Here is a 15,190-nt window from a genome sequence, read left to right as displayed (position 1 = left end):
AATTATTAAGTGTTGCCATGGTTATTTCAGTTGTTTTGCATGCTGAGGATATATTTTGCTGTTTCCGTTGTTTGAATGTTCGTGTGAGTCGGTCAGGATGAGGACATGTATTTATATTTAACAGTAACAAGCTGTTTGTGGAGATTAAATTAGAAACACTAAAATTAAAGCAAAATGGTGGTAGATACTGTAATTACTGTAAAAATCCTCTGTGGTTATGTGTTTAGCAACATTTGTGCTGTTTCACCAGCTGAAATTTGACTTTTAAAGTATTTTTCACAGCAACATAGAATAGATTCCACCATCATGCCTGATTATAGATTTGTTATGAGACATATGTGACTTAAGAATGGACAAAAGGAAACTGTATGTGGGAGAAAGTAGTAAATAATTTTAGAAATTAAACACATTTGTTGAAGACCTCTGATGCCCTCTGAGTGCAGTAGCTTTTAATGAGTTTCCAGCCCTGCAGAGGACTCTTTTCTAGCTCCTATTTCTGCACCTAATCATGCTGTAAAGTGAGGTTTTTGTGACCCAGGTGAGCAAATATTGTCTCTTAGTCTAAACCCGTTTGGCTGCTGCTTTGCTGAGATTCCTGCAGGAATAGCAGCTGTAAAACCGAGGCAGCCTCTGGGAAAACTGGGAATCTAACCTGCAGCTGGTGCTCATTCAGCTAAGAATATAAAAACGAAATGACATTAGATTTTATTTCCTCAAAAAAAACAAAAACAAAAAAACCCCCAGAAATTGCAGGTGTCTTCAGTGGAATCTGCTCATGAAAGTGAATTCTTTCCTTATGACTGCTTCACAACTAAAAATTAAAAACAATTATTCAGACTTTCATCAGGTGCATCAGGTGTTTTATTAGACGTACCCCTTGTTTTTATGACAGGAGCTGTCATCTTGTTTTGTTCATCTTGCCACAACGCTGACACCTCCTGGTAACATCCCATAACTACAATGATTAAATCACAATTCAACATCAGAATTTCAGCTGACCGAAATTTTGTTGTTATGATAATTAAAAGAAAATATATATAGCAAAAACAGTAATAAAAGACGCTTTTAGAGCAGACGATTCAAGAGTTGATTCTATGTTGTTGTTGTTGTTTTATTATCACAGGGGGGGAGAGAGAGTGAGAAACGGTGACATTATCTAAGACAGTTTTTGCATTTCTAAAAACAAGGCACTCGTACTTAGTCCTTTTAATCAGTTATTTATTTATTCATGCAATTAACCCCTTAGGTGACCGGACAACCGGTAAGATGGGTGAGGCCAACATTCAGCTTTTCTTGTAAGGTCTTTTTTTCTTTTTTTATTGAGTATGTAAAATTTAAAATGTCAGATTTTTCATCTTTTCACAGGGAATTCAGCTAAATAGTTTTTATTCAAACTGTGCATTCATTTTTATTTTTAATTTTCTGTTTTGCTTTGCGTTTGGTTAAATTTCATTTATGTATTGTGATATCTAGTTTGTCAATAAATAAATAAATAAATAAATACAATAAAATAGTCAAGAAAAATTATTATAAATTATTATAGCAAGGAGTTGTTACGTGATTGTTCTTTACTAGTGATTATATTGATTTGATGAAAAAAAATTAATAGAAAATAATTTAATAATTAGTCTTAATTCATTTATCAAATTACTATTTTATTGAATAAAAAAGAGAATTATCAAATGTAAAGGAGCCTCTTTTAGCCGTGTTATCACTAAAAGTCGCTGCCTTTCTATTTACGGTAAACAGCGGTTTTAATGGTTTTAATGAGGTAAGGACGCCAAAAAAAGTCGATATGTCCCTACCGAGCTTCCGTACACCGGAAGCAGCGTGTTAGTAGTTTGCTGTGGTTGTTACAAGGGCAGAAGATTTGTTTTTGCAAGCAGTTTACTCTACTGATATAATTTATAGTGCTCTGATTTAGATTTAAAGCAGTTATTCATTTATCTCAAGTACCACAAATCTAATATAAGGTAAGTTCAGACGTAACAAAGGCGTTAAATAAAACGCCTTCAGTTCAAAACGAAGAAATAAGCGACCGTTTGCTAACATATTGATGTTTCCTGAGTGCCCGGCTTGTTGTGTCATGCTGTCATTAAACAAACGCGTTAAAGGTTGAAAATCCAACTCGGATTTTTATTTTGGAAGAGTAGCAAACTATTTTCAAAATAAAGTTACAGCCTTTTTCTTCTGTCTGAATTTAATATAAAATGTTGACGATCTGTTGTTTTTGTTATAGGTTTTAAATGTACAAAATTACATATAATCACAATAAAATAAGGTATTCTCATTCTAATCTAAAATATGTGCAGACATTATTTTAACTTTCACTGAAGAGCGAGGTCTGCTGTCTGTTATCTGTACTAGAGGTGCAGAGCTGAGTACCTCTGTGTAGCAGTGAAATAAAAATATTCTATCAGGAAAGTTAGATGCAGTGTAATGAATTAATGTGACCTTCATAATGGAGGCAAAATGAAAGAAGAGAACACGCTGTCTATCCCTGTCTTTGTAAATAAAGTTGTTTGTATTTGTTGGTCTCCCCTCAGATGTCTCCGAAACCTCTGGAGCCGCTGGCTAAGAAGCTCATGAAGGGCGTGATTGCTCTGGAGCTGCTGGGCGTCCTCGGGGCTTACGGTCTGTTTCACACAATGGACACCAGTCGAGGTATGAAATTATGATGTTAAATGGATCTGAAATAGGTCTGGCTTTATATCATCCTAAATTTCATGTTTTATATCCTGCACCACCTGCAGATTTCAGGAACACTATGAACAGGAGGTTCCCATCCATCCTAGAAGGTAAGAAGAATCTCCAGGTTCAAACTGGGGCTTAGCAGAAGGTGTTTTTCAACTCTAACATGGACACTGGCTTCTTTCATAATAATAATTACTGTTTATATAGTGTGGTCCAGATTTAAAATCATTACTAAATTAGAAAATCAGAAACACACCTGCACAACGTATGAAAATAAAAATGTCAGAGCACAGATAACGTTGAAATGTACATACAACAGATGAAAATGAGGTCATATTTAAATCAATTAAAACCCAAGTTGGTGAAATAAATCAATTCATATGAAAATAAAAATGATTAGTGCAATTTCAGCAGAACAACAAAGTTTTTTTGAAGTTCATCTGAAGATACCAACATAGCACCAAATAAAGACAATATACATTAAATCAAGTAATGTGTAAAAGTATATTAGGTACACATTTACTGCAGAACAACCTGATTTTTTGAGCCATAAAATAAACAACATGTTTATAAACCTTCCTTCTGCTTTATGTGAACATCATATCATAATTTCTGTAAGTTAATCAGCTGCACAGCTCTGCTGCCAGTCTCTCAACCCACAAATTTCCAACACAACAAAATTAATTTTGTGACGTCCGCTTCCTCCCAGTTTACTACAAGTCCAACGAGTGGGCGGGGATCTACGGCATCCGAGAGAGAGACCAGGAGGCCTGGTCAGCCAAACAGGATTGAAGGTGTCCATCGACGTCATCGTCATTATCACGTGCAGCGCCTTGGCATCTGAGTCTGGAGCCTCCCGGCTGCTTCAGCACTGCACATTAGGAAAAAAGACATCACTTCCTGTAAAGACTCATCAGACCTCATTCATTTATACAGGAATTGTCTTTTCTCTGTGGAGAAGTTATTAAATGTGGCTGGTATCCAGCCCAGTCAAGGATATCCTGCCTTTGTTGTTATTTTTAAACACACATACTTTGTATATATTTGCTGCTGTATGAAGCAGCCAAACCCAAAAACCTCTTTTTGGGGGTTTTTGTCTCACACTTGGTACCCAAGTACAATCTCAAGTGGGGGTGATGATATGGTAAATGGACTGGTTCTTATGTAGCGCTTTTCTACTCTATATGAGCAGTCAAAGCGCTTTATACAACTAATTCATTCACCCAATCACACAACCACTTTTTCTAACTGTTAAGTGCTTACTGTCTAACATTCATACACATTCACACTCTGATGGATGCATCGGAGAGCAACATGGGGTTAGTATCTTGCCTAAGGATATTTGGCATGCAGCCTGGGATCGAACCACCAACCTTCCAGTAGATGACCTGCTCTACCACCTGAGCTATAGCCACCCCCTTCCCCCTGACCTGACATCCTGGTTCCCTCTTGCGAGAGCATTTGTAGACACCCTGGTCGGGAGTCAAACCACTCACCTGAACTTCCAAAGGCGAGTGGTGTTACCACTATGCTATTGATCAATGGATATACATATATATGTAGAGGTGTGTGTGTGTATTCATGAACTTTCTTGATGTCCCTGTTACTCCCGCTTTTTCTTTGCTGACCTTTAGCATTACATTCTTGCACTTCCTATTACTTTAGTTTGATATAATAGCTGTAAACTAACAACAGCCACAAGAGGTGTTATAGCTGTTGTACAAAATCAGTTAGTTTTTCTTTTTGTCTGTTGATAACATTAATTATATCATTACTGCTGTAAACTATCCATCCATCCATCCATTCGCTTCCGCTTATCCTTTTTCAGGGTCGCGGGGGGCGCTGGAGCCTATCCCAGCTGTCATAGGGCGAGAGGCGGGGTACACCCTGGACAGGTCGCCAGTCTGTCGCAGGGCCAACATACAGGGACAGACAACCATTCGCACTCACTTTCATTCGCACATTCACACCTAGTGACAATTTGGGTTATCCAATTAACCTATCTCCACTAAGTGCATGTCTTTGGACGGTGGGAGGAAGCCGGAGTACCCGGAGGGAACCCACGCAAACACGGGGAGAACATGCAAACTCCACACAGAAAGACCCCGGCCTGATGTTGGAATTGAACTCAGGACCTTCTTGCTGTGCGGCAACAGTGCTAACCACCGTGCCACCGTGCTGCCTTGCTGTAAACTAATTTACAGCAATTTGTAAACTAATTTAAAATGACCACATTTATTGAGCAAGTGTACCTAATAATCTCCCATCAGTTCAGTTGCAAAATACTTTCTAGATTAATCATTTGGTCTATTAAAAGTTAGGAATTTGTGAAACAGCGACAGAAAATCAGAAAAATAGTATTGCTTGATATTAAATTACATTTAAAATGGTTTAATGTTAACTGCTATATTTGATCATTTTATCCATTCATCCATCTTCTTTTGCTTATTCAATTCAGGTTGCGGGCAGGAGCCGGAGCCTATCCCAGTTGATACTTAATAAGTTTTAATGGTTAATACCTCACCAACAAAAAACCTGAACCAATTTAAATTTGTAAATGTAAAACAACAAAACCTTGAAATGGTGCAGACCGTTCTACAAATGGCACATTATGATCAGTATGTTCAAACAGAAACAATCATTAAACCTGTAAACACACTGAACAGGATCATGAAACACTTAAATGTTTGTCTCACACAAACACAGGTTGTATGTGAATTGATTTGTTAAGACACAAGGAAATCTGCTGCTTATGTGTCAAACAGGCTCATCCCATGTCAGCTCAGATTTGCCTGAAAGAAAATTCTGACTTCTTAAAAGGAACGAATCATGAGATTTCTCAAAAATAACCAGCCTCCTGGTAGACACACCAGCAGTCTCAATTTGAAGTTCTTGAGGTTGTGCTTGAATTATCGCACTCATAGACTTCAGCCTCTCACAGCTGAGGATGAAGGTCGGGATGTTTTTACAGATCACTCTGAAATCCTTTTTTTGAGGGAGCACTTTAAAATTCCAATATCTAGAAAACTCCCAGAGCTTCAAATGTGTTAGAGTAAATATGAATGTGGAGCGTCAGCAGTGCAGCTCCAGTTAACGTAAAACGGGCGTTTGAAGTCCCTAAAATATTTAAATGTGTGATCTCCTACAGCGGATTTGGAGACTTGTAGAAACCACAGTAGATTTTATTTAGAGCTTCTCACATACAAGACACGGGATATTCTTGAAAACAGTCCGAAGGTGAAAAACAAACCAAGAAAACGGCACAGCGGCACACACCCTCTCATTGGCCAGAGAAATTTGGGCCATGAGGCTGGAACTAAAAACAAAGCAATATTTCCCTTCTCTACATAATTATGAGTTATATGTGAGAGAAGAGCGTAACAAATTTTGGATTTAATAAATTTACTTGGACTTTGTATATTGCGTCATACCTGGAAATATCACAGTGAACTTTTCCCCCAACATTTAAGCTTTAACGAGTGTAACGATTCACTTTTAGACTGTTTTAAGACAATTCTGTGTAAACAACATTGTGTGAGAAGCAAAGGTTTCTACAGGCTGTAGACATCTAAATATTTCAGCAACTTCAAGCATCCTTCATTCGTTCAGAGTCCAGTTTTCATAGAGGCACAGGACCAGATATTTACCTTAAAACACAAATGTTCCCTCAAAAACATCATGAAACAGCCCTGCTTTCATCCCATGAAGTATTCATTTATGCATTTTAAAACCAAAGTTTATTTTAAACATGATGGACTGAGATGGAATGATCCAGATGAGATTTGCAGCAAAATGTTCAGCACAAAGTCTTTGATTTTACAAAAAAATAAAACAAGCTAAATGTGGCTCCTCTTCACCAGCCCCCAGATTGAATCTGTAAACACCGTTTTATGTCCGCGTCCTCCCGGTTTACGATGAGACCGCTGAGTGTCCGGGAATCTACAGCGTCCGGGAGACAGACGAGGAAGGCGTGGTCACCGAAGGTGTCCCTCAGCTTTAGGCCAACATCTTCAGCATCCTCGTCATCTACTTCCTCTTCTTCTTGCTCCCAAACGTCCCGCTTCCCGTCCTGGCTTGGCCGAACCCCATCTTCTTCTTGTTGAACGTGGTCTTCTTCTTGCGCAGCGTCTTGGCGTCACGGCCGTGGATCCAGTCGTCGCGCTGAGCTTCCCACTTCAGCTGCTTCAGACCTGCACACAGGAAGTGTTAGAAAAGAAAACACATTTGGTTTATCTGTGCAGCGCAGCTGAGTGGGACTGACAGCACTTTCACTGTGTGGAGAAGTTATGAAACGTGAGACACCGGCCTTCATCTCGTCTGTTTGTTTTTAACCCTGTTATAACCTGAAACAGCCTCAGCATCCTTCAGCTCTCACATGTCAGTCTGAATGTAATCATTCTTAGTTTCAAGGTCCATTAAATGACATCACTGTAATAACAGAGATGGCTGTTGGGTCAATATAAGGAATAAAACTAACTTACTAATGAACATTTTAGTTATACAGAACATTTCAGGTGCTGTAATTATAATAGAAACCATAACGATGACCTAGAGGTCATATTTTTAAAAGGCATCGCAGCACAAAATCCTATCCTCAGCCTTCAGGTGGCCACTGGGCTTGCTCCTGCAGTAGTATGAGCTGTTCAAGGTGAAGCTCTGTGATCTCACCTGCTTTGTCTCTATTGGCCATGGCGTTCAGCCCGATGTTGTCAAACTTGGAGCCGGCATTCTCGTCCAGCAGGCAGCCAAACTGACAAAAATAAATAAAATAAAATAAAAAAAGAACAATAATGATGTTATAAGACCTTTGAAATATTTATGATTCCATAATCCTGTTGTGCTTGTTTCCATGAATTCTCTGAAGTCAAACTGACCTCTTCAGCAGAAGCAAACATGGCTGCATCTTTCTTTTCCTTCTTCTTCTTCTGTTTGGAACCTGAAACATTGAACAGTGATCAATAAAATAACCTCCGGAGTCGCTGACTGAGTTTTCTATACACAGCCAAAACAAACTGACACATTAAATTATGTTAATAATTCTTTGAGCTACAGATCCAGCATTAACCTAAAGATCCGGAGAAGTCGAGTTCCTCGGAGGATTTTCTCTTTCCCTTCTTGGTCTGTGGGGTGATGTCTGGAGCTTCCATCTCATCGTCTTCTGAATCTATACAGTGGAAAAGGTTTTTCCCAGTTTCAATATTACATTTGAAAAGAATTATTTTCTCTCATATCTTCTGTTCCAGTGATGGACGTTCATATTCAACACGGCCCAAGTTCAAATAAGGAGCTTAGTACGTGCACAGCTAATCCTTTCAGCCTCAGACTGCTCTAAACACTCAGTTTCACACTGATTTTCCTCCTCCTGGATCTTTATGATGTCACAAAGAGCAAATATTCTGAATATGGCCATCACAGGAATAAACGCCCCACTGACAAGTCTTCTGTGAGGGGCAGCCAATGAGGAGGAGCTATAACTGCTCATTTCAGACAGAGCATGGACTCAGTATAAGATAGGGAAGGATTATTCTGAAATGTGAATCATGCAAAGCTGCTCTACAAGAGTCCAAGAATGAAAATAAGGAGCTGAAAATAAGCAGAATAATTCCACATTAGCAGAAGGATAAATTCCAGCCATCTTTCATAATTTAGCATAGAACCCCAAATTTTGCATTCATTTATTAAATGTTTTTAAGTTAACTGTAAGATATTATATTTTAATTAGGTGCTGCTTTAACAGATGAGTTGACTGAATTTATTAATCTGTATTTTTATAATGATTAAACTTCACTGGTTCCAGAACCTTAAATGTAAATGTTTAGTAGTTTTCTTTGAATTATGGGGTGCTCGTCTAAAATAGGCTTACAGATTATTGGCTCAGATATCCCATGATGCACTGTGTTCCCTCTTCAGTATGTAAAAAACAGTGGTTAGGATTTCTAAAGGTACTGACCTCCAAATGCAGCATCTTCATCCTCCAGCTCAGGAACTGAAAGAAGAGGAGAAGGATCAGGTGTCTGTAAGAGCTCAGGTCGATTCTGTCCTTTAACTCATAACAGCGTGGACTTGAATATATGAACATCAATATAATCTCAAGTCAAATAATGACAAAAAAGACATTTATACAGGCAGAAAAAAATAAAGGTATTGGTGTATTAATTTAAAAACAGAGAATATTGAACTGGCACTCGAAACAAAGCTGGATTAAAATAAGTTTTCGTACTTTGTCATATTTTTTTACCTTCATCGTCATCATCATCATCATCACCCTCTTCGTCTCCATCAGGGTCCATGAACATCCCTCCTTCTTCCTCCAGTTCGTCTCCGAAGTCTTCCTCGTCCATGCTGCCCAGAGACACCTCCTCATCGTCCAGGTCGTCCATGTCCGAGTTGTCCACGTCCGACTCAGAGTCGTCTCCTGATTTCTTATCTTTTTTACTCTTTACATTACTGACAGAAAAACAAAAAACGTTGTGAGGAAGAGGATGGTTCAGTCAGTGTGTAAAAGTCTTTAAAGTCTTTATTTGTTTTTTTAAAACAAAACCAAAATCGTGTTCGAGTCTCACAGCCAATCAGATTATTCTGTTTTTAAGACTAAATAAATACCAACATAATGCTCTTCCTAGTATTTCCTGTATTTGCTTTCCCATGTGTAGCAACAGTAATACAGAAATAAATAAAACAATAATACTGTAAACAGAAGGAAAATAAATTTAAGAATGACAAAGTAAATCAATAAATGAATGGAAATAAAACCCAAGAGTAAACCTGAAAACTCACCCTGCAAAGTCCAGATTATCACTGCCGAGGTCGGTAAAGTACGAATCACCTTCAAAGGTGTCTGCCAAAAAACAAACAAACAGTTACTCAGCCAGAGAACTTTAAGTTATACTACAAGCAAAGGAGGAAGAACAGGAGGAGCACAGCCAGCCTCCGGTGGGCTGCTTGTCCTTTAGCGGGAACCCTGTCACAGCCCAGAGCCGAGCATTCCCCCGCGAACACCAGAACCGGCAGGTCGACCACTAACGGCCTGGTCTCTTCACGGATGAGAGCAGGTTGACACTGAGCACACGTGCCAAATGTTTAACTGTTGAAGGGCAGCAGCAAACAGCACCTCAGACTGGCCAGGAGTTCACCGATTCCTCATCAGGAAGATCCTCCCATCATCAGGATCACGCCCAGGTGTTATCAGGCACGTGTGGGCCAAACTCACAGTGAGCCAAACTACACGCAGACTGGATCAGCCTGCGATTTAAATTTTTACCTTTTATTTGAAATATAAAAGATTTTAAATGCAGTTCTGTTTACGTCGAAATGTCAGTGTTTTATGTAATCCGTGTTTATAAATTTAACTGTACAAGTGTCTCGACTGAAGCCATTAACCAAGGATCTGTGATGTTTTCATGAGGAGATACTGAGCATTAAATTAGAGACGATGGTTTATTTACCAAGAAGTTTCTCAAACTCATCATCGTCCACATCCTCCAGGCTCTCGTCGTCATCGTCACCTCGTGGCCGGCGTTGCTGCTTCTCCTGCTGTCGTTTCTTGAAGAAGCTGACGAATGAAACAAAGAAACAAAACTCATTAAACAGAATACAATCAAAAAACAGTGGAAATATGTCAGGTGACTTTGCTGGGACGCACCGATGGAAGAAGATCTCATCAACAGGAACCTGACTTTCTTCTTTGGACAGAAACTCTGCGCTGTTCACTGACACACACAAATTATTTAAAGGATCCACACTTCATCTGACATCAGAGCAGGTGAAGGAAAAAAAACAAACATAGAAAGTGTGAAATTTGTTTAAAGTTACCTGGTAGCAAGCTGACAGGTAATCTGTGTTTGGGCTTCATCACAGCGGCGTCGGTGTTTTCTAAAGAATAAAAAATATTAAAAAAACGAAAGTTTACACTTAAAATTATTAATATTAGTTCATTAAAACCGTCAATAAACTGTCACAATGTGTGAAGTCAGCGTGATTAAATCTGTTTTGAGCCGAGACAGCAATGAAACCACAGACTAATAATAACAACTCTTCAGGATGTTTTTTATCGTTTTCCATCTTTCTGAGTTTGAATTTTTTTATTTTTCTGTCGTTTTTAGCTTGTAAAGACTTATTTAGATTGTCTTTACCGTCCACTGTCTCTTGTTTCTCTGCAGGTTGCTGCTGTTTTGCAGCTTTGTGCGTTTTTTGTATTTTATTTCATCCCCTCTTCATTGTTTTTGTTCCTCTTTTAAGTCCGTTTGTTTTAATCATCCTTTCTTTTTTGAATTATTTGAACTATTTATTGAACTATTTCACAAATGTGAACATTTGACACCAGTTTTCGTCATTTTCCCATCTACATGTGATCATTTTGTATCCATCTGTGTTTATGTTGCATCATTTTTGATCCATTTTACAAAATGCATCCAATAGAATTCGGTGCTTGTTTGTCTTACGTTCTGCTTTGAGCTGTTTGGGGTTTCTGAAGACAAATCGATCGAGGAAGCGGATGAGGGTGAAGTCCTGCAGAGGGTCCCCAGAGTACTGGATGAAGTCTCCCTGTGGAAATAAAATCATATCAAACATTAACAGCAACAATCATGACGACTACAGAGCTCCTGAGCATGTGGAAAGGGGCGGGGCTTTTACCTGCAGAATGGTTTTTGCAAACAGCGACACTGACGGATGGAAGTGCAGAGCGAGCTGCAGAGAACATCAGACATTAGGTTATACACAGCAGCTTGTGAACACAAGCTCTGGTTACGAACTTTGTGTTTATTAGGACAGATTTTTTTTACCTTCTGCAGCTCCCATAAAGTCGAGCGATCTGCACCGCAGAATAACGGGTTTCTGTGCAGCGGGTCGTAGCTCTGAACACTCTTCATTCCTGAAAGAAAACAGGACGGAGAAACAAACATGATGAAGCTCGTCTTCTTATTTACTGTCCTGCTTTATTTTAATCAGCCAGGTGCAACAAACACACAAAAATTAGCTGGAATAGAGATTACAACATGATCTAAAAGTTTTTCCTGATTCAGGCAAATAAAAAAAATCTGCAATTAGTTTCATGAAGCTAAAACAAAACAACTAGCTATTAAACAATAGCCTCCCAGGAAGACAGTGGGTGGAAATGGTGGAAAGTACCAGGGGCACTGGCGGTTATGTTAGATTAAACCCATCCTTCAACAACAGTTTTCAAACAGAGAACGTCAGCACTAATCTTTGCGTTTCACAGACCTTCCAGGTTCTGGTGATGTACCCATGATGCTGCAGGTTTGACCTCCTCTGCCTCTGTGTTTGTTTGTTCCTCTAGTTTGTCAGCATCCACGAATCGCTCCTCTTCATCATCATCATCTGCAGCGAGGTCTTTGAACGCCTCCTCTTCCTCATTCTGAATGAAGCCATAATTCAAAAGTTTAAAGCAGTTCATCTTTGAGAGCATTTTTGTCCAAAAGGAAAATCTAAAGCATCAGTTTTACACCCTCTGAGATTTCTTACCCCCTCCGCCTCCTGCAGCAGTATCTTCAGGCCCGGTTTGGCCCTCATGACCTCCGACACCAAGAAGAGCGCCCCACAGGCGAAGCTGGCGCTCTGCTCGGCGCTGATCTGCAGCAGCCGTTTGACAAAGGCTTTGACCCGCCTCAGCGCCACGTCAGCCTTCATGGATTTGTACAGCAGGTTCAGGAACATGTTCGGGCGGGAGGACGACGACAGCCCGGGGTCCAGCAGCTTCCTGCAACACAGGTGGAGAAAGTAAACACCTGAATGTTGTCTGTTTAGAGCCCACAAACAAGCTGCCAGGCAAGGTTTTCCTTACCTGTACAGAGCCACATAGTACCGGTCCGAGATGCTCTGCTGGGAGTCCATCACCTGGAACAGCAGCATGAGCGCCTGCACGGCTGTGTTGAACTTCACCAGATGAACCACTTTGAAGAGTGTGTCCATCTGCTCTCTCACTTTGTCGTCCCCGGTGCTGGTGTAGGGATACGCCCTGTTCACGCCCGCCAACAGCGCACTCAGCATCTTCGACTCAATGTCCTTCTTTTTGACGCAGGCACGGAAGAAGGAGAAGTAGATGGTGATGAGCTTGGCGGCGAGCCCGTCCTCGTCGTGGCTCAGGATCACCTGGCTGAGGAAGCACACGGCGTAGTACTGCGCCTTCGGGCTGATGTTGGGTCGGAACAGGAGCCGCTCCACCTCGCAGCACACCACCCCTTTCATGTTGGGGTGTTTGTGCAGCAGTGTCTCCAGCAGGTACGATGCCTTTGCCGCCGTCTTGTACTCGGGGTCTCCAAGCTTGTTTACCACTTGGGTGAGCAGCGCCTTCTCTTGTTCTGGACGGCTGCACAGCAGCTCATGGGCAGTGGCTAACGCCTTTGCCTTGGTGGCAGGCACTGTGTCGTGAGCCACCGAGTCCAGCGCCACCACAAACTCAGCCACGTGGTGCTTCAGCTGGTGCTCAAAGTACCAGAGGATGAGGCGGCGGTCGCGGGCGTCGCGGTTGCCGCTGGCCTTCTCCTCAAGCTGGTCGAACGGGTGCTGGGCAAAGGTGCGGAGCTTCCTGTCCCCGGGCAGCAGGTTGGACAGCAGCAGCTCTCGCAGCGTGTCCATTGCCATCAGACCCATCCGCCGACTGCCCTTCTTCTTCACCATGGTGACTAGGTTCTCCACGTGCTCCAGCATGTGCACCGGAGCGTCCTGAATCAGAACCGTCATGGCTGCCATTCTGTCCGCCAGCACGCCAGAGGAGACAACTGTCTTCATCCAGGCCGAGTTGGCGCCTTTCTGCAAGCTCTTCTTGGTCTTGTAGAGGGTCACCTCAGCCTCGAACAGCTGCTGAGCGAGCGTCTTGTACTGCGAGACCAGGGCAGCATCCTGTGGCGCCGACGAGCCCTCTTCTGTGTAATCCAGCTCGAACCACTTACCACCAGGTTTGATCAGCAGCACCTGCCGTGGCTGGAACTCAAACACGGTCTGGCTCTGCTTCGCCTTTTTTGCCGCCGATACCCGCGCCTCTTTTGTCTTCTTCTGCTTCTGATCGACGACGTTGGGCTGAGTGTCAGGTGCCGTCTCCTCTGCTTTCTCCACTTTGACCTTTTTAGCTTTCTTCTCGCCAGCAGCTGTGGCAGCCGTGGCGGCTTCACCCTCAGGCTTGTCCGGAATGGTTTGCTGCGTCGCGTATGCCCGGATGCCCAGCTTGGTGATGAATGACTCCAGCTCGCCCTCCTCCAGGTCATCTATCGCTCCTTTCATGCCGCCATCAACGAGCTCGTTGGAGTCTTCGAGGCCGGCGAGGAGGATATAGTCGGCCTAAAGACGTAGAGAAGAACCACAAAGAAAAGATTAAAAATATGTGACAAAGAATTCTGATTAACATTTGTGTATAAATTGTATTTAAATGTTTACTTTATTTGATACGTTTTTATTTATTTATGTAAATAATACCATGGAAGCATGGATCCATCCTGAGTGTATAACAACTGTTCAGCCAGCGGTCTAATGGTGTGGGGATATTTACTTGGCACACTTTGTGTCCCTTAGTACCAACTGAGCATTGTTAAAACACCACAGCCTTCCTGGTTACTTGAACATGACACTGAGTTCACTGTACTCAAATGGCCTCCAAAAGGATCAGAGCTCAATACAGGAGAGCACCAACAGGAGATCCGCATCATGGATGAGCAGCAGCTGTCTGATACGATCACGTCATTAAGGACCAAAATCTCCTAGGAATGTTTCGAGCGTCTTGTTGAATCTATGAAGAAATAAGGCAGCTCTGAAAGCAAAAGTGGATCCAACCCAGTAACAGCAAAGTGTACCTAATAAACTGTCCGGGGACTGTGCTTTTACGTCACATAAACTTTCGTGTCAGTTCAGAAAACTATAAAAACAAACCGACCTTCACAAGTTAAAACGCTCCCTGACTCTGGGAGTGTTGGCCCTGTTTCACCAGGTAAATTCACCTTAGTTCCTCCGAGCCGTAAAACCTCCTCCAGACTGAGCTCCTCTTCCTCTCTCTCCTCCTCTTTCGTATTCTTCTCTTCACCTTCATCCTCCTCTCCGCCGCTGTTTTTCGCCTCCGGCTCGTTTTCTTCGGCCTCAAATGTCACTTTTTTGGACTTTTTACGTTGCTTGTTTTTCGCTGCCATGCTGTTTGCAGCGTGAGGAAAACTGACCCGGATGTTGAACGAAACGTTTCCGGTGCACGGTTACCAGATCTCATAGTGGGGTGCTATCAGAATTCAACTCAGAATCCATTTATTGTCACTAAACATCAAATGAGAACCAGCTCCCTGGTAGCAGAATTTAGAATAAAGACTAATTTATAAAAATCTTAAAATGTAATTATACAAATGTACAAGGTCATTATGTGTTAGCCAATATTTTTCACATTTGTGAACAATAAGAAGCCCGAATTGACTATTGGGAGGCTGTAATTGACGTAATGTAGTTTTTACACTGGTAACATCAATTAGTTGCATTATTACGGAAGAAACCTTTAAAATGTGAC

At 41.4% G+C, this 15,190-nt stretch overlaps 2 protein-coding genes across 4 annotated transcripts; one reads left to right on the top strand and one right to left on the bottom strand.

Annotated features, from left to right (window-relative positions):
* The first annotated feature begins 1,823 nt into the window (after nucleotides 1–1,823).
* On the top strand, nucleotides 1,824–3,693 carry LOC146692471 (protein CEBPZOS-like). Its single transcript, XM_085431148.1, has 4 exons — nucleotides 1,824–1,973; nucleotides 2,547–2,664; nucleotides 2,754–2,798; nucleotides 3,404–3,693. The coding sequence occupies exons 2-4, from the start codon at nucleotides 2,547–2,549 to the stop codon at nucleotides 3,484–3,486; spliced, it is 246 nt and encodes an 81-aa protein (XP_085287274.1). The 5' UTR covers nucleotides 1,824–1,973; the 3' UTR covers nucleotides 3,487–3,693.
* A 1,485-nt stretch (nucleotides 3,694–5,178) lies between these two features.
* On the bottom strand, nucleotides 5,179–14,855 carry cebpz (CCAAT enhancer binding protein zeta). 3 transcript variants are annotated; one of them, XM_085432562.1, is made up of 17 exons: nucleotides 14,643–14,855; nucleotides 12,497–13,989; nucleotides 12,178–12,412; nucleotides 11,917–12,070; nucleotides 11,478–11,566; nucleotides 11,329–11,382; nucleotides 11,136–11,238; nucleotides 10,507–10,566; nucleotides 10,337–10,403; nucleotides 10,140–10,246; nucleotides 9,472–9,532; nucleotides 8,933–9,141; nucleotides 8,645–8,680; nucleotides 7,760–7,858; nucleotides 7,569–7,630; nucleotides 7,363–7,444; nucleotides 5,179–6,884 (listed from the first exon to the last, which is right to left on the bottom strand). In XM_085432562.1, exons 1-17 carry the CDS (start codon nucleotides 14,826–14,828, stop codon nucleotides 6,721–6,723), a joined length of 3,261 nt encoding a protein of 1,086 aa, XP_085288688.1. In that variant the 5' UTR covers nucleotides 14,829–14,855; the 3' UTR covers nucleotides 5,179–6,720. The 3 variants fall into 3 exon arrangements, with proteins under 3 accessions (XP_085288688.1, XP_085288689.1, XP_085288690.1); XM_085432563.1 differs by having other exon boundaries at nucleotides 8,645–8,682; nucleotides 8,941–9,141; XM_085432564.1 differs by having other exon boundaries at nucleotides 8,645–8,682; nucleotides 8,944–9,141.
* Nucleotides 14,856–15,190: the final 335 nt, after the last annotated feature.

Source organism: Copadichromis virginalis, linkage group LG15 (assembly GCF_057382275.1).
Source record: "Copadichromis virginalis isolate Kocher_CV1m ecotype Utaka linkage group LG15, C_Virginalis_male_GT1.1, whole genome shotgun sequence".
In the NCBI taxonomy this organism is placed as follows: domain Eukaryota; kingdom Metazoa; phylum Chordata; class Actinopteri; order Cichliformes; family Cichlidae; genus Copadichromis; species Copadichromis virginalis.
Note: the sequence above shows the minus strand (reverse complement) of the source record. Positions and strands in the feature narration are given on the sequence as shown.